General features: G+C 39.2%; 1 protein-coding gene across 4 annotated transcripts in view; it reads right to left on the minus strand.

Moving 5' to 3' along the window:
• The window catches only part of ARHGEF7 (Rho guanine nucleotide exchange factor 7), a 117155-nt gene that overhangs the window by 52518 nt on the left and 41124 nt on the right, over positions 1-23513 (minus strand). For all 4 annotated transcript variants that reach the window (XM_040090624.2, XM_040090632.2, XM_040090651.2 and 1 more), the window contains exons 3-6: positions 19086-19170; positions 14771-14901; positions 12144-12345; positions 3232-3320 (exon numbers count right to left, since the gene is read on the minus strand). In XM_040090624.2, coding sequence (XP_039946558.1) covers positions 3232-3320; positions 12144-12345; positions 14771-14901; positions 19086-19170 — 507 coding nt within the window. The remainder of the gene's footprint in view (positions 1-3231; positions 3321-12143; positions 12346-14770; positions 14902-19085; positions 19171-23513) is intronic.

The following is a 23513-nucleotide window of genomic DNA, read 5'->3' on the forward strand; positions in this document are numbered from 1 at the left end:
TGAGCAAAATCATGATCAGTATGTGATTGTCCTGGATCACGAGAATTTGCATGAGGAACTCCTTAAAACAGGCCCTTGAGGGGGAGGCAGTGTAAAGCACTTCACAAGTATACTATATCTTGAGGGTCCTCAAAAACTTCTTAGAACTTCAGTAGACAACTTGATCCAATTTTAAAAGCCTGGCCTCAAAAGGAGTGTTTATTTTCTACTACTTCTCAAACACTTAGAAGGAAACAAGGTCATCCAAATACTCATAACTGTGGAGAAATTTGCCCATTTCTTCACCTACTTTTAGAACAGCTACCTAAACTAAAGCAACTGTAAATGATTTTATTCTGGATACAAAGTTATAAACTCTCAAGGGATCTGAAATAAAAATAAAACTCAAGAGTAAGGACTGCTCTGTCTTCAGGGAATAATGTGCAACAATACACCCACTTCAGTAATAGGCTACTAAATTACATCTACATGAAAAATGCTTCATCACAAGTCTGGTTCATAATACACATTACTACAGACATGTACCATTTTATGGAGGGCAAAACCTCAGCATTCTCTACTAACCTGAACTCCTGAGCCAAGCCAAATACATACATAACAAATGTCTGTCTTGTCAGCAACACGTAGTGCAAGGAGCAATTAATTAAGCACACTGAGACTAGAAGGCATGTGATTTGTCTCAGGAACTCCAGACTGAGCCATGAATCCACAGAAATAAAGAACATGCTTACAAGGGGGTGAAGAGCAGAGGAGGGTAGTGAAAGCAGTCTCCTTCGTTACATTATGAACTTTTCCCTTAGCCTATCCCAGTCCTCCTCCCAGAAAGGGAGCCTCTCCTAACACTCTCTGAACTGCCCTTTGATTTTGTCCTCAGTCCAACAAAGGTATCCTCAGGTGCTGCCTGCCTCCCTGGGGTAAACAGCAATAAATAACCGTGAGGACTACAGAGTCTCAGCACATCCCTATGTGGGGACAGCCACAACTCAAAAATAATACATAGTCCCAGAGTACTCAAGCTTGCTAGCCAGGAGAGCCTTAAACACAGATTTAAACATTTACTCCTTCACTCAAGCTACATCCTTTCAGCTACCAGTTGCCAAAAGTGTTTTTTGGAGCTCTTCTGCTTTTTCCTCAACTTGTTATCAGTACAGACTGATGATGCCCATGTCTGCAGTTTAGGTATTAAGAACAAAAACTCAATTCACAAGGTCACTTCAGCGAAGGGATTTACTGTTTGTCTTATCTACACGTAAAACACCTAAAAACCATACCTATTTAATGATAATTGAAAGTATTTTGTAGATATATTGCCATCAGAAGCACATAACGTATTTCAATAAAATGTCAAAATGTCTAAATGTCAACATATCTGGTTTAAGTTTCAGACACAGCAGTACAGTCTTACTTCCCTGAAACAATGAGCATGCTACAGTACGGCCTCTTACTTTTTAAACCAGAAGAATAAAATGGTGAGTTAAAAAAAAAGTAGAGGTATTTGTGCCACACTGAAAAAAATGTGAAAACAAGGCAATTATACAATTCACTTCAAACAGACTTAAGAACAACACACTAGGGTCAGTGCCGTAGTTTACAACATATCTGTATACTATTATGAACTGGTCATTTTTATCCCCTACAATTTTCACATTTTCAACCCCTACAACAGTTATTAAGTAACTAGAGGTCAAAGCAGTTGGTATCTCATTACATCACATTAATTGTACCAAGAAAGTTGCACCTGAGCAAGATGAAAAATAAACTAATCCTAAGAGCAGGTATATGATGGTCGCTAGGGTTTGGGGGTATTTTTGTTTGTTTGTTTTTTTAATTAAACTAGTTTAAAAGTCAGCCACAGCTGAATTCCCCAAAGCATAGTAGCTTGAGCCTCCACAATTAGAAGTGGTTATCCAGGGCACAATTAAAAAAATTACACAAACCAAAGGTGATCTTTCAAAATTGTACGGTATAACTTAGGTGCCTGAACAAATTCAACATTTACATTCTCTTATTTTCACTTAAGTACACTTTCACCTCTCAAAGCTGCATCCACACACTATAATAACTTCAACAAAAAACCAAAAACACTATAAAGAGATACAGTAAAAACAAAAATAAATTATATCAATTCGCTATTTAGTCACTGGATATACCACAGCAAGATGATTACTTGCTGCAGTTAGAGGGCAGGGTGTGCCTGCAGGGGTACTTTCCATTGTGACCAGCAGTTGTGGGATGCAGTAGCCAGGGAACTGCAGCTCTCCCTTGACTGCAGAACTGCAGCTACTGACAGGTAGGAACAGAGCCAGATGGAGGAGCAGGAGGTTTCTTCATAGCTTTCAATTAGGGACTACAGACAAAACACCTCCATTCTTCCAGGTGCTATTCAAGCCACAACCACACAAGATGAAAAGAGAAGATGATACTTTATGATCCTTTTTAAAAACTGACACATAAAATGAAAACCCATTGACGCCTGCTTGGAAGAAAAGGGAAAGAAAGGTTGTGGTTTGGTTTTATACCAGCAGGGAGCAGTGCTTAACCAAAACAGTAAGATTTTTTTTTGCTTCCCATGTATCTACTCAATAAATAAATGATTCTCAACATGGTTACACTACGCTTAAAGAGGGAGTTGGGTATGTTTCTTACATGCATCTGCTAAACAGGTCTGAGTACCAGGTTAAGAATTCCTGGGAGTGTGCTAAAGGCTCACTCTGCCTGTACTGCCTTGCTGTGAAATTTACTCACCAGTGTAAGGGAGAGGTTTCTTAAGTTAACAACAGAGTTGATTTACAAGCATGAATACAAAGTAAGCTAATTAAACATTTTGAAATTATCTCTTATTCAACAAAAAGGACAAAAATATACTCAAGCAATTTAATACAGCAGAATTTCACTATCTCATAGATTGGAGAATATTGATGGCACATGTGGGGGATGGGAGAGAAAAAGGAAATTAACAACTAGCAAAACAAGTAAAATGAGCATATTACATAAATCCCAATCATTCACTTACTTTAGGCAATAATTTTTGCAGCATGTTTAAGAATCCACATACGTGAAATTCTATTAAACTAATAATAATCTTGTTTATATGAGAATATACCAATACCCCTATCTAGTTTTGGTACTTCCTGGCAAGACTGCCTATTTTTTGTGCAAATAAAGAGCATTTAGTTAAATGACATTCTACTGTATATAATAGCTCACATGGAAGAAGAAATGAGCACTCACCACATTGTAGTAACTTTTGTTAATTGCAGACGTATCAAAACCTTTAGGTGGACTCTTCAAGGTACCTGATTTGGGGGAGACTGGTTTTTCTGAAATATAAGATATTTTGGGGTCAATGGGGTGCAATTTCACAGCTCAACACTAGAGGTCAAACAAACTGCTTTAAAATATTTATTAAGCTACAGTGAAAATGGTGCTTCACTGAGAAACACACATAATAGTACTTTAAATTACTGGTAAAGAATCAATAGGTTCACAATGAATGAAACTCTAGCCTCATCGAAGGCAAGCAGAAAAACTCCTGTTCTTTTTCCTGGAACCAGAAAATCAGTTAATAAAACTGGCCTTTCCAAATTTATTTTTTAAAAACAAGATGTTGTCATAGACTGCAATTAAAAAAAACAAATAAGGAAAGAAAAATCAGTAACAGGCATTTCCAAACCATATATGCACTTAAAAACAAAAGTAGTATTAAGTTTTAATACCGATTTAATGAACTCTGTGAAAGCAACTGACCAATCAAAAGCTGAACACTCCAGAGGTGAGACATTACACTCAGTCTCAAAACACTACACTAGTGTAGTGACTTACCTTATGCCCAGAAAATCATCTTTCAAAACAATTATCTTTTGTTATTAGTGAAGTAGAGAACAAAAATGCTTATGCACCTGAGAATAGGGTTATTCATAACAATAAATCCTTCCTATAACCCATAGGGAATCTATCCCTCAGTAATGTATGGTCTTCCTAGAAAAACATTAATCTGCAAGATCAAAACAACAGTCCTGGGAGTTACCCAAGTGCTGGCCCACAACAGAGAGGCAGAGAAAACACACTCCTAAAGCCTTCCCTCCCACCACTACCACTCCTCTAAGTCAATCACAGAGGAGCAAAACATGAGGTGAGAGAAAATCAAAAGCTGCATGCTTCAGAAACAGCAAGAAAGATTTGCAGCATCTCTTTTCGATCTCTCGCACTTGACTGTGCACTCAACCAACTGAAAATGCTTGTGAGACTGTGTTTATCAGGACATTTTGGTGTTTAGATTTGTCCACTTGTGTGCTTCTTAAATAATCAGGCTTGTCTAATATGCAAATCTCAAATAAGCATTGGGGTAATTTGCATCCAAGCTATAAAAAAGCAAATTGTCACCTGAACTGCCCCAAGTAAAACCACAGAAGTATCACCGAGACATGCCTACTGAAGCTCTACCTTTATTTTAAAAGCAAGCTCCTGTTTCAAACACATTCTAATAAAGTTATATGAATAATTTAACTCTAGTTTACCTGATACCTCAGGCTAAGAATAAATTATGCAAGTCTCAAACACCTTTCCAGGAGAAGCCTAGTCAGCCGAGCTAAGGGTCAGCTACGGAAAATTCCCATGGACAGCAGAGTGACCAGGGAAGCACCATCATAAGCACAACACTCCCTGTGGTACCAGCCTCTCCTGAGCAATCTAGGGCTTCTTCAGGCTGCCAGCTGCTGCCCCATGGATGATGCCATCCCAAGCAAGCTGACTCCAGCTGCAGGTCACCCTTTCATCTCCAGTACCAGGACAGCCTGGCAGGCCAGTGGCTTTAGCTACCAGCCCATGAAGGGCAGCTCAGGCCCCAGGAGCACATAAATACAAGTATCTTTAAGGGCATTTGCTCTGTGTTGCACTGGAACTCACCTCAAAGAAGCTAATCTAAAAATAAAATAGAGTCTTAAAACTGCCAAACATGAGCAAAGAAAAAAAATATATATTCTCCTTACCAGATTCAGGGGTGACAGTAAAACTCTTTTGGTTAATATCCCCTGCCTACTCACCTCAGGACAGATCTAAGCTGACAGCACAAAAGCTATCAGACCCAGCAGTTATCCAGCTGGGAACACTGATACTCTCAGCCACCAGCCCTGCAATACATATGTGCTCTGCTAGACAGCCAAGTAATTCCAAATGGCAGGACTCCTCCCACCCCCTCAGAATGAAGCTGTAAACTCAAGCAGATTTGCCATCAAACACTCAGTGTGAAAGAATCTAAAATCATGTCATATGTATGGCTACTCATTCATATATTCATCTATAATGCTACTCTAGATGGGACAATTAAAATTCTTTTCTTTGTACTGAATTATAAAAATGATGTAATTCCCACAGACGCGGTAATTTGCTTTCATTCTCTGTGGAAGCTCTTGGACTTATCCTGCAATTTCTAGTGACTTTCAGGTTCACTAAATACCTTAAAGTTTATTAATCATGTGCCAAAAAGCATGAAAGGAGAAACCAGAATTATGTAAGGAAAAAGTAAACACTTGTCACTGAATTTATCATAATACAGATGGCTGACCATTGTTAAGCTGGCTGATCAGAGCTTTCTGGTTTTTTGTTATCTTAAAGGATGCAAAAATACCTCTCCTCCCTTAAGCTGCTGAAAAAAGTGAGAGATTTTTTTTGCTGAAACATATAGTCATTTATATTCCCAGCTGTTAAGCTGATTCAGTTATCCATCAGAGACACTCACATGTCCAAATTCAGATTTAGACAAGACAGAAAAAAAGAATCTCACATTCATATCGTTTTGCCTGAACAGTCATAATCAACATTTAGCTTTTAAAATATAAAGGCCATTTCTATTGCAGAAATGCAGAATCAGACACAGCAAATTAGTCCAGCTGTCTATGACGTCTGGTATTCTGCCTTCAAGCAGTGCCTTGCTTCATAAGGAGGAATAAGAAACAGTCTTGTTGCAATTAACTTATTGCACAATGCATTACACAGAAGAAAATCCCGATCTTGCACATAAGAAATCATTTTCTTTGTTTATGCTAAGTTAAGTGTCATTTTTTATCCTTGGTAATAGAACACTAGAGTATTTTGCAAACAGAGCATATTCCATTAAACATTTCGAGGTACCACCCCCATTCAGCACACTACCTCTTTATATATAAAGTCCACAGGTTTTTGAATCAGCAGCAAAACCCTAACACCTTGCCCACTCCACAGAGACTCTATTTCTCAAAGCCCTGGAAGAGAGTGACCTGAGCCAGACACCAGCTTTTCCCACACAGAAGATTTTTGCATCTCCCCACTCTTCTCCCAGCTACACTCCCTTATGTTAACACTGAAGGCACAATGAAAATGGCTCAGCATATGGTCAAATCCAAAGCTGGCAGGCATCTGCTCAAGTGCAGGAAGAGATGGTATCCTGCTGGTGACTGAAACCGAGAGCTGAGTTACCACTGTCCCTCTCTCTTGTGATCAAACATCGCATTCAACTGCCCTCAGCCACGCTTGATAATGCACTGTCTAGTGATGAACCAGATGGACTTCACTTAACAGATCATCTTTGGGTGAAGAATGGGGGTAGCAAAGGCTTTTTAACACTACTCTTCCACCAAATCATTTTCCTCAGTGGAAGCAATATTTAACAGAAGATGTCACAAACTCCCTAAAATGAAACGATCTTATTCTTTACATATGTTTATTTATTGGCTGTAAAAAGACAATTTGCCCAATCCTTCCCAATACTTTGTTTCCTTCTATTTTAACTTACATGCCTTCAAACTACTTGATATTCCCACATTCTCTCCTCTGTCATGTCTTCACTTTATACCATATTCATTTTCATGCAACACTACTTCGTGCAACTCCACAGAGTATTTATTCCCTTCAGAACATACTTGACCAAAGCTCTTTGTCCCTTCTGCTACAAGAACACCCCTGTGTGTTTCAGTGATTACTGTGGCATGGTGCATAATCTAGATAAAAAAAAATCCAACTGGGGCTATTTCATCCTATATTAGGGGAGGAAAGATGTGCCAACACGAGCACCAAAAGCTATGTGGTCCCCATCAGCAAAGCGCTACAAGCAAACTCCATCTTCCTAGACTAATCAGTTCAGGTCCAGCATCCGGAGGGCAGACCTAATCTTCTTCCCAGTTCTCAAGATGGTTCAGGCACTGCTGCAGTGCTCCACTCTGCAATACAGACACTACCAACACTTCTGCCCCAACAGTATTCCCTGCTCCCAACCTCTATTTTATTGATGTCTGTAGAATTACACTTGACAAGCGAACACAATACTCCTCCGAGTGTACGTGGTTGGGGAGAGAAAAACTAACATTCTTCATGGGGTTTTGTTATTTTTCCCTTTCCTTTTTTTTTTTTTAAAGCCAAAAGTGTAATTTCTCATTCCCTCACACACCACAAGATGGAAACAGCTGACACTCTACTCCTCCACTATATTCTGACCTTTTCCCCACACTGATTTCGGTTTTTAAACATCCAATCAAAAGAAACACTATCACTGTAATTTGCACTGGGCCTGATACTAACAACTGTCAAGAAAGCATAACAGAGCACAGGGCAGTAACAATACATTGATTTCTGCAGAGAATTTGTGACATATCAAATGTAGTTTTAACAAAGTTATATTCCCTCCTGTGTAATCTCATGTCATTTAAAGGGATCATGCTTGGATAAAACTCAGTAACTGATCATGTGATATTTTTTTAAAAATCTGATTAACATCCAACAGTAGCTAAGCAAGTGCATCCCATTCTGGCCAACCACTCCTCTTTTCATTGCAAGGAAACCCTCAAAACTAGGTCTCCAAATCTCTAACCACTGTGTGAGACAAAAGCAGCACTGTAAGAGACAAGACTCCACCTACACCTTCACCCCTTCCTGTTCCAATTTATGTAAGCTAAAACAACCTCAGAAAGGCCCCACTGTCAAGCATCTTAACAAGTTTACACATTATTTTTTACCCTCTGTCCCATGTAACAGTAGAGCAGGATAAAAAAAAGAAATCCTTTCACTTCAAAGTACTTCCTAACTAGTGACCAAAGAACATTTAAAAATGTAAGATGCTACAGGGTCTGAAAAGGGAAATGAAAACACAGCCACAGGGGGGAGGGAGAGACAAATGGACCATTTTTTTGAAGCTCACAGTGCAAGCATGTATCTGAATAGAAAATACTACCTTTTTTAAAATATATTTACATGTTTGAACGTAACTATCATAACTTTAAATATAACCTCTTTTTCCCCTTGGGTCAGGGAAAGGGACTGAATAAATACACACTCAAAAGCAAAACAAAAACAGTTTTCCATCTCAGCCAAATTTATTTTCCCCAAAATAGTCATTGTCCAGCCTAAGAAAATGAAATGCTGTGCTTTGCTCAATAATCTCAGTATGTGTCCTACAACCATTGGCAGCTCACCTCATACATACATTAGCACTGTGTGCTAGCTCTAATCACTAGGGCACAGCTAAATAAACAACCAGAGCACGACCACTGTGAGATACCTTATAATGTGATATGCTCTGCTGATGTAATTTATGTAATGCAGCTTTCTTCTCTTCTAAACTCTTCAAGAAATCAATGTGGGTAAAGGCAGTTCCATTGCCACGTATCTTTCTTCCATTCCTTGAATATATAACTTCAGAGCCTCTGTAAAAGCTAAGATTACATATCTACAGGTTTTTTACACAAGAGGATTTTAATTTAGAACAAAATCAATTTATCTAAACATCTAATGCCTATGAGATTTGTGAGAATTAAAAGAAAAACACGTGCATAAAAGTAACTTTGCTCATTTCTTCTTTTACTCAATTTGCAGAAGCCAGGTTGCAGCAGACTGAGGATATTTAATTTAGTGAAAACCAGGAGCTTATTTAGTCAAGTCCTGGGTGCTCTCCATATAATGCATCATCCTATGCAAAATTTCTAACTATTTACAGTATTTTCAGCTACATTTCAGAGAAAAAAGTGCCGTTCTGCCAATTGCCAGAACGTTTTACAGAGTATTCTGAAAACAGAGAGATGTCCAGGATGAATGTTTTTTTCAGAGACCTTAATCAAGAGCATGTATTTCAACAATCCTATCTGTTGTTTTTTTTTTTTTTTTAATTAATCTCTTGTAACACTGACAGAAAACATATTTTGTTTTGCTTGGTAATTTAAGCTAGCAAGGCTGCAAGTTCTCCTAACTACTTTTAAAATACATAAGGCAAAAAAGAGCACTTTTATATTTCAACCTTATGCTTAAGGCATGAAGGCACTTAAAATACTTCTGAATTAGGAAAATCCTGAAATAAGGTACATATCTAGTTACTAGGAAGTCTAGAAAAATGGACAGTGTAAGATTATGAACTCAAGAAATGCCAACCCTCCTAATGAAGATGAACTAAGAAGAGCAGGGACACAGGAAGGCAACAGAAATTGCATATAACCTAGATGAAGCTTCTCATGAACACTCACCTAGTTAAGTAACTTCAGAGCTTTGTGACAAACAGCATTACATCCTTGTTTGAACAAGGACAGCAGAACAAAGAAAGTGCAGCAGCAGGACACAGCAGCAATGCATTTGGATACAGAAGGGAGGAGAATTCCAGAAAAGCCATCCCTTTAAGATCTTCAACAATACCCATAAAGTAAAAGTTCTGCACCACCACAGTAAAACTCCGTTGAAAATAAAAATATTCAAGTTTCAATAAACAAGTTTCATGGAAACAACCAATAAAATAAAAAACGTTCAGCAAAATTACAACAATGAACTTCAAGTAAGAAGAATTCAGTAAACTTAAAAATACAGGTAAAGAAGAAGCCCCACTTTTAACAACATAAGCAGAAAAGGCTCACAAGAATGGCACGTCCTTTAAAAATTAGAGGCATGATAAAGAAAGAACAGAAAAAGTGGATGGAAACTGACATGGAGCAAATATCACAAATAGCTACACTGACCACCAACACACAAAAAGAAGCAAAAGTAAGCACAAGTCAGGTCACCATTAAAAATACAACTAACATGGTCATGAGGGTAGTAGCAACAAAGCATTCCACAGCATGCATACATACATGAAGGGGTAAAGCTAATCTGCAAATCCAGTTTACTAACACACTAAGAAACTGTCATGCTTCCTTCCACCAACCCCCTATCTGCCTCATAGAAAAGTCAGCTTCAGACAACTCAAACGTATACCTACAAATGCATAAAAGGTTAAAATCACTATTGATAAATTACACAGTACCTGTTGTGCTGATTTGATAGTAAGAGAACTAGCTATAGCCATATCTGAAACCAGAAAGGACAAGTGAAGTTCCATAAAGCACAGGAAAAAGCCAAACCCAGTAATTTTAAAATGGAGGAGGAAAACAGAGAAAGCTAGTGAGCTACAGCCCAGTCATTTTGACTCTGTAATACTCAATGAACTAAACTTCCTGAGAAGAGAAAGGCATGGGCACAAACAGAAGAAACTCCCAGAGAAGAAACTGAACACATGAGACAGCGGTTCAAGAACACAGGAAGTTTTGCAGAAGCCAGAAGGAATAAACTGTTAAGGCAGAGAGAATACACTATACAGTGGAGGGAAAAGGACTTAGGAGAAAATTCGTCAGAGGGCAAGAAGTAAAAGTAAAAGCCATGTCAGCCCCAGGGATCAGACAGGGCTACAAGGAGTCACAAGCATCAGACTGCACTTGGTACACTACATCTTGTCTCTTCCTCCTCAGAAGAGTTACTTCACCCAAGTGCAGCATTCTTAATAAAACGAGAACCACTTAATTCTGGTTACTGGCAACTTCTGGTTTCTGCATGTTCACTGTTAAAGCATTTCTGTTCTGGAGCTTAATTGCCTACCCACGTTCCAGAAGCTGGAAGAGGTCAAAACTGATGAAATTCAAACAAAATCTCAGCAGCAAGGATTTAAATGAATAACAATGAGACAAGAGGGTCATCATGGCTGATGCTACAACACTACAAACCAAAAACAGGCTTCAAGAAATGCTTCTCAGGATAAGCTGCATCTGAGAGATTCTCTAAAGAACATTAAAGCCAAGTCTTACATCGTGACTATGTCTGAGAGAAGTTGGTTGAAAAGGATAATGAAGCTGCAGATCTAAGACCAGCATTTTGCAGCAACAGACTGGAGATATTAAATCAAGGAAAAAAATAAGAGGATGCAACCAAAAGAAAAAAGGTATGTTTAAAAGGACTTTTTCTCCCACAACCTCACTGCAATCAGTCATCTGAAAAGCTGCCTCATAAAGGGGGGTGGGGGGGAAAAGCCTTGCCAAAGACTTTAGCATGGCCCCAGAAGATGCGTGTTTTCACTGGAGCTGTAACAAAGGAAACAGTGGTAAAGCCTTCCAGAGACCCTGGGTAATTTTACCCTACCAGGCTTATCCCTAATCTCTGAAAATAAGCCAAGACAAGGAAAGACATGGGGTAAAAAAAAGGAAATAAAGGAGACCAAGAAATTATGTCACCCACAGCAACATCCTAGTGGATTAAAAAGGAATGCTACTTCTGATATTCAGATGACATTTACAGAAGGCACTTTATATAGCTCAAAATAAACCTTCAGTGGAAGGGTAAAGCCAGTATGAAAAGCTGAATGCACATGAACAAGAAAGGAAAAGAAAAATCACAAAGATTATCTTTCAAAAGTAGATTTTGATAGAATTGGGTTTCTTTCCTGCAGTTGCTTACTTCTAAGTAATGAGATGTATTGAGTAAACTTTTGTTTGGTTTAGAGTTTTTTTCTTGTTCATTTTTTTGGTTGTTGTATCTCACTATCCCAACCCAAAGCACCGATTCAAAGTCTGTCAACATTTGAGTCAAAATCCCACATTCTAGGAATTCAGACCAAGGAAGTGAGAGCAGCTCAAACGTGACAGAAAAGCAAAGAGAATGAGGAGTTTTCTGCACACTTACTGCTAATTCAGAATCCACTCTATACAGTGAGCTGGGATGGGGAACTGCAAGTTCCTGAGCATTAATCACTGCTGTAAATGACATTCAGTAAATAAAATCCAGCTTAAACAAGAAGCATTACAAGTTTTAATGAATCAACCATCAACCTCTACAGAAAGCAAGAACTTCTGCTAATATGTTCTACTGTTCTGCCCTTCAAAACTCACCATTTGATTTAATTTCTCGTACGTAGTTACTTGGAAACCACCCTGTTTTTCCATTTAAAGTTCCTTCCCACCAGCCTCCTTCTTCCACTCTTGTAACATGAATAATATCGCCTTTCGAAAAAGAAAGTTCATCTTCATTTTTCTGTTGAAAATTAAATTTGGCTCTGACCACCAACTGATGGTTGCCGTTATCTGTCATGTCCTAGTAAGAGAAAACAAAGAATAAAAATCATCATTAGAGACTTAAACAATATTTCCATGAGCAAAACAGAAATGTCCATAAAATGGAAATAGCCTTTCCTCCACACATTTTTACTTAAAAGCCTTTATAAGGAGAGATTTGGCACTTCCAGTACTTCAGACATTTTTAATCTATAGGTTTACATCAGCCATGGGAGTAAGTATTTTACTTATTACCCCTTCAAATCACAAGGGGTTGACAGAGCTAAAATGAGATTTTTTTTTTTTTGTGAGAGCAATAATTAAACATATACATTTTCTATAACTAGCATAAATCAAAACTGCTTTTGACAACTACAAAGAAACAAAGGCTTTACATTAGAGAGTTTTTTCCTAAAATTCTCTGTGCTGCAAGGAAGGAGATACTGAGTTTGGTTTAATTTAATTTTGGATATATAGGGAGTTTGCAGCTCAAAACCTTTTCCTTTTATTTCTTCCTGTAACAGATCAGGTTGGTGGCTTCCACAGTTGCAGATACAAGTCTCCATGGCCTGCCAGCAAAGGAGTCTTATTTCACAAAACCAACCACAGAGTTATGCAACTTACCTTGAGTAAGTACTCCTAAATCATTTCTCTCAAGGTTAGCAAAGCTGGAAGCCTGCAGCAGGTCAGACTTGCAGCTGTCCATATATGCTATGTATGCATCCTCATCCCCTACCACGGATGTGAAGGCACATTATCACTCTGTCCTAACAACTGAATGTTCTTTAAAGTAACTAATAAGCCTTTCACATTAACGATTTTCAAATTCAGCATTTTGTCCTCAGATGTCAATTTTGGGTATCTGCACCATTCAAGCATTTCATGAGAGTTTGGACAAACCTTTGGGCTAAAAAAAGTTCAATACCTGGACAACTTCAAAAACATTTCACTGGAACGGAGAGCATAGCACTACAAATCATGTTTGTCTCTATCCTAACTAAGGATCAATACCTGTACAGCTAAAAAAGTAGCTTAGTGAGAAAATGACTGTGTAAGCAGTCCTAGTCAGCCATCCAGGTAGAAGAATTTCACCTACATGTTGCCTATATAGGTGAGATGATGAAAAGACTGCATGTTGTCACTAGGAACTTACAACATGTCAGCTTAATTCATAACCCCAGAAATCACGTTATTGTATCACAACTCAGTATGACTTTCATCAGCGTTAGCAGCTGAGAAACTACAGGAAAACTAGGGCAATCACAACTTTGAAAACATGCAGAAAGCACCAAGATAGTCTAAGTCCCAGTGTCTGACAATTAGATCAGCACATTTTCATACAAGTGCCTCTGCCTTAGTCCTTTGCTTGTATATTATGCGCTTTCATCCTCTCCGCTAAATTTCAAGAGAAGATGTTTTGGTTTAGTAAACGGTAAAAAGCCACAAGTTAAGCATAAACATTGCACAGTGAGATCAACTACAAACCCTGTGCTCTGCCAGTACAGCTTTCCAGCAGAGGAAATGAGTACAAACTCCGTGAGAGCGCTTCCAAACAGATCATCTACACCAACAAAACCAAACCAGAAATTTCCTGGGTTTGGACACTAGCTCCTTTTCCCTCCTTCTTGCACTTCTCTGCACTAACTTTGCATAGAGCAACTCAGATCACCAAAGTGACAGAAATACTGAGAACTCTGATTACTTCAGTGATCCAGCAACAGCTAATCCCACCAGCTGCTGCATCTGCAAAACTGAGTGGGCTGTGAACAGCAGAATGGGAGCTCAAATTAGTGGCCTAGGGCAAAAACTTGCACAGGCTCTGCTAGCAGAGAAAACACATCACACCACACCTAAGAAAGCCACAGATAAAGCAGCTTTCTTTAGGGATCTGGAACCCTCCTTGCAAACATTCAGTGACTAAAAATACGTTTTATCACAATTTCCATGAGGTATGCAACCCTGATTTCAGCTGTACAATAAAGCAATGGCCCATACGACTCAGTTACCCAAAGGCAAGTTGAAGGATTAACTTCCAAATATAACAGAAAACAGAAACAACTACCACTACTGCCAACATTCGAAATACCACCTTCACAGAGGTTTGAATAACCTTCAATCATCACCCCTAAACTCAGAGAGAAAATGAGATTTTTGCCTTTGGAAAAGCAAGTCCTTACTGAAAGGAAAAAACATAAATCCAGGAAGATACTGTCTATGCAGACAACACGGAGCACTAAAGGAGGAAAAAATAGTTCAAAGTTCACAAAAAGCTGCATGTATTTTTGAAACATCATATGAAAAGCTGCAAAAACAAACTCACAGGCTAAAAATACAGAACTGAAAGAGAGAAAACAGGTACTTTACTACACTATAATCTACTTTCAAAACTCATTTTTAAAAAAGGGGAAAAGAAAGGGGGAAAAAAAATATCACACCACAGCATGTTACATTCTTCCAGAACTTACCAAACTCCGATACTGTCCCTGAAAGAGTTTTGAAGTTCTGCTGTGTGAAGACTGGGATCCCAGAGAATCAAAGGATTTTATCCGATGAGATGAGGGACGTGCACATACAGAGTCACTGCCCAGTCCTATGTCTGTAGGAGGGTGGGAGAAAAAAGCAAATATTAGAATTTTAAAAATCTTCATCTATAACTTCTGCTTACCTCCATAAAATTCACATTCTTAAAGCAGATTTGATTTATCTGCAGTTATTCAATAATTCAAGATTTAAAAAATGATAGCAAAAAAATAATCTAAAATCCTGAGACATCAACAATTTCTTCCCCACACAGTCAAGAAAACGACATTGCCTGTTTAGAGAGGAGGGTTAGGGTTGTATTTCTCTATTCCTACTCACTACCAGTCTATTTAAATGTAATTAACAAGCATCATTTTAGCTAGCAGCCAAGAATTTTGAATGCATAAAACTTGCTTGAAGTGAAGCCAGCCACATCTGTTTCTTAGCTCTTCCCACAGCCCCCCATCTTCTCAATTAAAACATTCCTTCCACTGTCTTTTTTTCCTACATTCCTTTGCCTCATCCCATGTTTTTCTTTTTGCCAACTAAGCTATTTTTTCTTCTTTGGACTAGGAATAGAAAAAAGGAAAATGTTGCACCTCGAGTAAACAACACCCTCCCAAAACATCCCCCCTCTCCCATTTGTCTCTCCCCTGAGCAGCACACCCATGTGATACATCCACCCCAAGGGCCGTGTGCCATCAGGGCAGCTGCGGTCCCCTGTGGGCCGGGAGGCACCGAGGGAGCAGCAGCACAGGGCTCATCCCACCATGCCAGCCAGGAGTGGGGCAGCTGGGGCCACCAGGGCAGCCCCGGCCCTGGACACTGGGCTGGCACCTCCCCGGGATGGGATGGTGCCAGCCAACAAGGGCGCTGTGCCCTGTGGCTCAGGCAGCCACGGGCTGCACCAAAAGCAGCCCCCAAGAGCCACGTTCAGTGCTGGCTGCAGCCTCCCACAGCCCTGCTGGGAGCCTCTCCCCAGGTCACAGGGGGACAGGGGGTGCTCCTGGCTGCACCAGCATTCCCCCATCCTCACAGCCAGAGCCCCAGGAGCGGGCTGCTCCCAGGATCCTTCAACAGCTTTGTGCAAGCACGGCAAGTCATTTCTTTCTCTCATGTTTTCTGCATACAAGGAAATTATTCAGTGAGCATCAGAGCTTAAAAAGCCCCGAAAGCAATACGGTATTTTCTGTCCCAAACCTAGATGTTTTCACCAGACTACACAAGACTCCCAACTGCTCTCCTGGCTTGTTACTCTCTTTCCTAGTAGTTTGCTTTTCATCCACAGTGAGGTAAGCACACAGCTGTAGTCCCTAATAGTTACTTTCAGACTGAAGTAGACCACAATTCTGCAAATCCAAATTATTTTTTGTCCAAAGGAAATAACATACACAGGGCTCAGATCCATGGACACCAGTGAATAAGGTGTATCTCCTGTTCCACAACTAACCTGAAGAGACCACTCAATCCATAGGAACCGACAAATCTTTAAACTCCAGCACAGCATCCAACAGCATAAGAGATGCAGGAGGAGGCAAAGGGATTGGGATTGAGAACAAACAGCAGTGTTGACAAAGGATGATCCAAGTCTACACTGAGAGGAAAACAACTTCCCTGCTGTATCTTTTTAAATGACTCATTGATGTCCTTCAAATATCATCATTCTTCAAAAAAAAAAAAAAAAACCCTATAAATCGACACTCCCTAGTCAAGAAGTGCAATACTAGAACTACACATATTGAGTATTTTGTATCTGCAGTATCCCTTAATACATCAAAGTAATAAAAGACATCACTCTCTGTGAAACTGAGTTCCTAAAAGCATTTAAGGGCCATGGTATTAAGAGAAACACTGGTGATTATAGTCCATTACAAAAAGGTCATACATGACATATTTTCACAGACTACCAGGAGAGAAGTGGGACTGGATTATGGGCTTAGTTTGTAAATCATAACTATATGACCAACCCTAATGCTCCCAGAAACCTTTAAATTGCCATAACCCTCATTACGCAATAGAGTGTAAGGATTAAAAGTAACCTGAAACATCTCCATGTCATTTTCTATGTTTCCTAAGTGTAGTCAAGTCCAAGGACACACAGCCACCTAATCCAGAATTATACCTTGATATAGCTTGCCTAGAAAAACAGGATCAAGTTGGCTTATGACAGTGTGTTGCAGCTTCTGGGCAACTCTAAAACGCTCTCTAAAATTTAAGTGTGGAATGATTCCTGAAATATTCTAATTTCACAGCAGCAGAGCTAATACATCAAGATCTTATTTTTAGGCATGAATTAGAAACTGCATGTGTCTGAGGTGAAAACAAAATTACTACAAACAAGCCACATGCAAATTGAAAGTATTTCCACCATTAATATCTGAATACTTTCAAATCTATCTGAAATGCTGATACATTTAAAAGGCTTACAGACTCCAGGTATCCATTAAATTTCTATTAAAATACTTAATAAACAATTTTGATTAATTTCTCAATGGTATTATTGTAAAAAAATCAACTCTGCTACTAAAAACTCAAAGTATCTTGAATGGCAACCGAATGTGCATGTTTAACAAATATTAATTTGATCATTTCCTCACAAGCTTCATTTTCCCATCCATTTAAAGATTTATAGTGTTTGTAAAACCCTTTCTCCCTCATACCACTATCTCAACTTTTCTATACCAGTTCCTTTCTCCTTATCTGTCTACAAACAACAACTGCTTCCTTGATCGCACCACTCCAGAAATTAATACTTTGATGGAGTGAAAACCCACAGAAGTCCTTCATCAGTAATCATGCCCATTACTCACATTCCTCATACTGTAGGAAGGCCAGTCTCAGAAGAACCTGTGTATGCCTGAAATTCTTCAGACCCACATGGGGATCTGAAAGCCATCCTCCAACACCAGAGCACAGAGACAGAGCCTAAAACGCCTGCTACACAATTACCCAGTTAATGAAAATTGTCAGGAAGAACAAGAAGGTTTATGCTTGTTCCTAGGAATGAGACAACATCACTGTTTGCATGGGGTTTTGATTTTTGGTTTCCATACCACTTGCCCCCACCGTGAAAGGGATCAGGCCAGGTCCCTTGTAACCAGGTGCAGTTGTGGCTTTCTGACATGGGCATTAACCCATAGACATCTGGGCAAAACAGCCACACTTCTTCTCCACTATAACCACAGCAAAGGCAGCAATGGCCAGTGTACAGCAGTTTTAAGGATGCACTGCACTGGTCTGCATTTGCACTTACACTTGAGATGAGAGACAGCATCTCCAACTGGTCTAAACAGCTTCAAAGAAGTCAAAGGTATTTCTCCAGGCCCATTCATTAAAACTAAGATTTGGCTGCAAAACTTTATTTTAAGGGGTGCTTTCTAATGCAAGGAAAAAAGCCACCAAAACAAAAAAAATCTCTCTTGAAACAGATCAGAGAAGTATTATAAATGTGACAATATGCTTACTTCATTTAATACAAATGAGATAACACTTATGCAACACTGACTTTTCTATCACCTTCCTTCTCCTCCTCACACAAAAACTGACACATATGGTTCAATTTTAGACTCTCTCTCAGACCTTGACCTGATGGCAGTACTGAAACTTGCTGCTGATGGTGGAACAGGAGGAAACCAAACAGACCAATGTTAAAATTTTTGAGTGTCCCAGGGTCCAGCTGGCATAATTTAGCACAGCCTCACCCTACAATGATGGATGGACAGCTCTCACCTGTCTGTTATTTCTACAGCTCTCTCCCATCCCACCAAAGAACCTGAGGTGAGTGGTTCATGACTTCTAGCTGCTAAATAAATGAAATATGTGGCTTAAGGGATCAAAGATGTTGGCTATCCTTTTGTTATTGGCAAGAAAGGATAGCACTGGGAAATGTAGGCTGGGGAGGGCAAAAATGTTGCCAAGTTGGAGGCAAATAGGAGAATGACAGAACGGAGCAAAAGTCAACTTTAGTATTTCAAACGTGGGGAAAAAAAAAGAAAAACAACCTAAAAACCAGGCCTTTTTTCTAAATTGCCTGCCAGCCTAAAGGCTTAGCCTTAGCTCCACCACAAGTCCTCCCTCAGCAGAACACAGGACTAGAGAACCCAGAGCCACTGCAAAGTTTTAAAAACATGAACTTCAACAAAAGCTCTTTTAAAATTCTGCATATGTTCACCTCATCATGGGTACAGCATAGGTATAAACACACACCAATACAAGGTGAAAATAGAAGTAAGACAGCACAAGACAGAACAGTCTACTTACCTGCAGTCACTTTATTTAAAGCCACAAGAGAGCTAAGAACTTTGCTGAAATTCTGTCCCTGATACAGGTCATTTGCATCAAAAGTCTGAAAAAACAAAAAAAACATGTAGTTAAGTCATAGAAACAAGCCTTTAAGCTTGGACATACAAACCACAACTGTAGAAGCGATTGCATAATCAAGGCATCAGTCTTTTAGTGGATGTTATGAACCAGTAAAACTGTGTCGGGTTTTTTTCTATTTTAAAAAAAAGCAAAATCTCCAACAAACTATGACACTTTTAAATGGAAAGATAATATAGCAACAGCTGCATTTAAGAAAAAAAGAAGAACAGAGAAAATAACAATATCGAGTATCACTTAAGTTATAAGAAAGTTGAATATAAAAAGTATCAGAAGTTTTCCTAAGACATTTTGGCCAAAAAAAGTTACTGGGTACCATTACTCTTGGCATACTCTTCTTTTTCTGTAGCAGTGCACAGGCATTGTACAGGATTTTTCATAATGTACTATGAAAATAACTACAAATACTTTAAGAGGCACTACAATCTACATGCTATCTCTTTACAAGACACAGAGGAAAGCAGCATTCCTGAACATTAATGAATTTTAAAAAGAACTGAATAGCTGGATAGGTTAGATCAAGGATGAAGTTCAGGAAGGGGACAGATGAAAAGAGAGGTTTATTTTATTTTTATTTTTTTAACTATGGTAATGTGATCCAAACCTTGAATTATCTTGCAGAAAACACTCCAGCAACTTGCAAGCACTGGGTGATTACATTAAACATCTGGATTTTTGGAGGGAAAGAGGACATTTTTTAAATAAAGGAAAAAGCTCCACAAACCCATATTTGCCCGAGGAAACTGAAACATTCATCCCAAGTCTCAAAATCATAGTTTTGCAATAGATTCTGCATAGGTTGAAAGGACTCAAAGTACTCCTTTGTGCAAGACTACAAAGCTGACAATAAAAGACAGCTGCTACAGTTCTTCCAACTGATTTAAAAAACAGAAGGAGATTTCATTTTCTGCAATGCAGCAGTTTTTATCTAAAAAGTCAACAAAACCCTGTTCACTTTCGTGGTAACAGACCCATCCCACAGACACTATCAGAAAGCCCTTACCCCAGAAAACAGCCTTCACAGACAGGAGGGGAAAAACTCAAACCCAGGGGAAAAGCAAGAAAGCAACAAAGAAGGGCAAGTTTAACCCAATAGAAGCAAAAAAGTTAACAATAGCTATGCAAGTAACCATACAAGGGGCTGCCAGGCCAGTTCTGACTGGTGATGTAATATCACAGTGAAGGTAGAACAGATATAGGAAACATTTAATGACCATGTTAGTAAAAAAAAAATACCTGCCAATGCATCCACAGTATCTGAGGTATCTGCATACATTAATACACTCATTTCTCCCCCCCTCAGGCTGAGGATCACCTCTGGATCTCTCCAGAAAGCAGCAGTTCCAGCTGAGCTGTAAAGGTGCCAACATCTCTCAAGCTTGAGTAGCATTTACACAGCTCAGAAAAGCAACGCCACACAACACACACACCAGGATACTCCAAGCAGTTATTGCTCACATAAATTAGGTAAAATAACTATTTCAACAAGTTTCACTGGACTACAGATAATTTTAAAAGACTTCTCTTAGTTATTTGAAGCTGTAAGGAATAAGGAGAGGCTCCAGGGAATTGCCTGGACGTGGATTTTGTAAGGCTTTTCCTCAAACACAAGGAAGATTAAAAGACTATGTACACAAAAAAAGGCATTAAGGAAATAAAAAATAATCTGATTTAACAAGAAGACATGATAAATTTTATAAACAGCATAATTTATAAAGTCAAAACCAGGCTGGAGATCAGCTTAACCACTGCTCAAACTGGGGAAAAAAATTAAGCTGCTATGGAACAAGAAAGTATTAAGAGTGTGAAATTTCCATTGTTACTACATGCTTATTGTGGTAGTTTTTAAACAAGTAAACTTGAAGTGTGAACAGAACCACAAAAGCCTAGCCCTGATCGTAAAAAATTAAATACATGAGACAGGTGCTCAGGCAGAAACCAGAGCTGGATCAGAAAGCGACAGCAAGGGAAAAAGAGGATGACTAAGCAAAGGAACATTTTTTTAAAAGGTTAAAAATTATAGCTTGAACTTACAAAAACTTAAAAACAACCCAACCCTAAATCCATTTTAAGCTCACCTTCATTCTGGATTCTGATAGAGCAGAGAGCTCTCCAAAGTCAGGCTAACTTGAGAACAAAAGGTTGAGAGGAAGCCTCGTTTCCTGCTATGCTCTGACTATAGGGGATACCAAGAACAATTTGATTGGATCATCCCAACACGTATAGTGCCATAAAAAACCAGTATCCAGGACATGCATCCAGTCTGCTCCACAGGAAACAACACAATGGGAGGATGCAAGAAACATTTGCTTCCTTGTGATTTTACATGAAGCAATTCTGACAGGAAGCCACCATCAGCAGCTCACAGCCAGTACATTCAGCAGCAGCCTGCAATAAAGGGGGAGGGGGACATGACACCCTCCAAAGGGATCTTCTCCTAACACAGAAAATGTTTAAGAAATAGCTAACCTAGAGAGGGAAAAGGTGAGGAAATAGCGTAAGTGTTCTAAAGTTTTGAGGCTAATTCTCAATTATAAAACCCTTATGTCAAATAAAGAACCCCTAAAAAAAAAAAAGACCCTGCCAGAACAAAACTAAAAATCAACCAAACAAACCCCCCCCCGCCAACCACTTACACCCTTCTTCTATCTTGGTGGCAGTTTGTCCATTTCACAATATATTTGAAAATTTTGACAGAGTAAGAGCATCAAGTAGCCAGAGAAAACAGTCTACTCCAGACTGTTTTCAAGAGAAGTCTGACTTACATGTGGCATGTAATCTTCATTATGGAAGATTATGGACACATGAGTTGTAGAACTGACTCTCGAAATTTATCTTGCTGTTAAAAAGAATAACTTCTCATTCAGTGAACTGGATGACAACCAACTCCCCTGCACCATACATCACTCCCAATTCCTCAATTGCAAAAATCAAAGCTGAATTTTGAGATCCAAATATCAAGCAAAACTATTTTTATAACACAATATATTACCAAATAATAAGGTCCGCATGCTAAATTACCTTCTATAATACTGGCAATAACCCACTTTTCTAATGACAGCAGAGGCACAACATGAATTCAAACTTGCACATCCTTACTGCTCTTTAAACCTAAAACCACAAACACTTAAAGGTATGACTCTGCAAATATTAAGATTTGTCTTTTGAACAGTATGCAACAGGTATATACTTAGGCATTAAACAATGCTTTATGAAAAAAATTATTTCCAATATGTCCTTGATTTTCAGGCAAACAAGATTTAGTCTCTGTAGAGACTCTACCCGTGACTAATTCACCCTCTTGTTCATTCAATCCTTACCTTCCTTCCACCAAGGCAGGATTAAACATTGGCAGGAATACAACAATAAAACCATCATAGATCAGATCAGATGAGGACCCAGCTAAGCCAAATCTTTTGAACAAACTATTTAACTGACATACCTTTGTTTTTAAATACCATAGAATTGCCCACATGCACATATGCATTACACAAGCACTAAGATGAGAGGAGGAGAATGGGGTGACGCTCAGAGCGATGGTGTTCGTCTTCCCAAGCTACCACTAGGAGCGATAGAGCCTGGCTTTCCTGGAGATAGCTGAACATCCATCTGCCAGCTCATGGGAAGTAATGGATCCATTCCTTGTTCAGCTTCAGCTGTGCCCATTACACCACCTTTGTCTCAGCTGGGGACGTTTCTCTCACTCCCACCTTTCCGAATCTCTCCCGCACCCCACCAGGGAAAAGTGAGAGTGTGGCTGCCTTGAGCTGTGCTGCTGGATGGGCTCGAAGCACAGCAATATCCCAGATGGATACCGTGTTCTAAAGGCAGAGACCAGGCTAACAGGGACCTATAAACAACACTATGCAAAGCAATAAGAGCACTCTGGCACTTTTGGTCACTGACTGCAAGGCCTGCCAATTGCCTACCCCCACCCACGGATCCTGGCTTCCCTTCCACACACCACACTAATTCCAAACACACAAATTTGGATTCCCACAACTACACATGCATTTTCTACCCCCAGATTTCAATACACTTTATTGGTAACAATTTTATGACCCTAGCAAAACCTCTACAACAAGATATACACTGGATGGTCATTCTGCATTTGGAGCGATAATTAAGTGTATTAATAAGCCAGTTTTTAAACCTCACTTCATGAGAGCCATTTTCATTTTTCCATCATTGACATTTCCTCAATACCAAACAAAACTTCAGGATTCATTTAATCCACGTACTGGCTGTTCAACTACCACATCCGCCCTCTGATTTTAAACAAGACTAAACTGCATGGATCTGCTTAAA

Source organism: Hirundo rustica, chromosome 2 (assembly GCF_015227805.2).
Source record: "Hirundo rustica isolate bHirRus1 chromosome 2, bHirRus1.pri.v3, whole genome shotgun sequence".
NCBI lineage: Eukaryota > Metazoa > Chordata > Aves > Passeriformes > Hirundinidae > Hirundo > Hirundo rustica.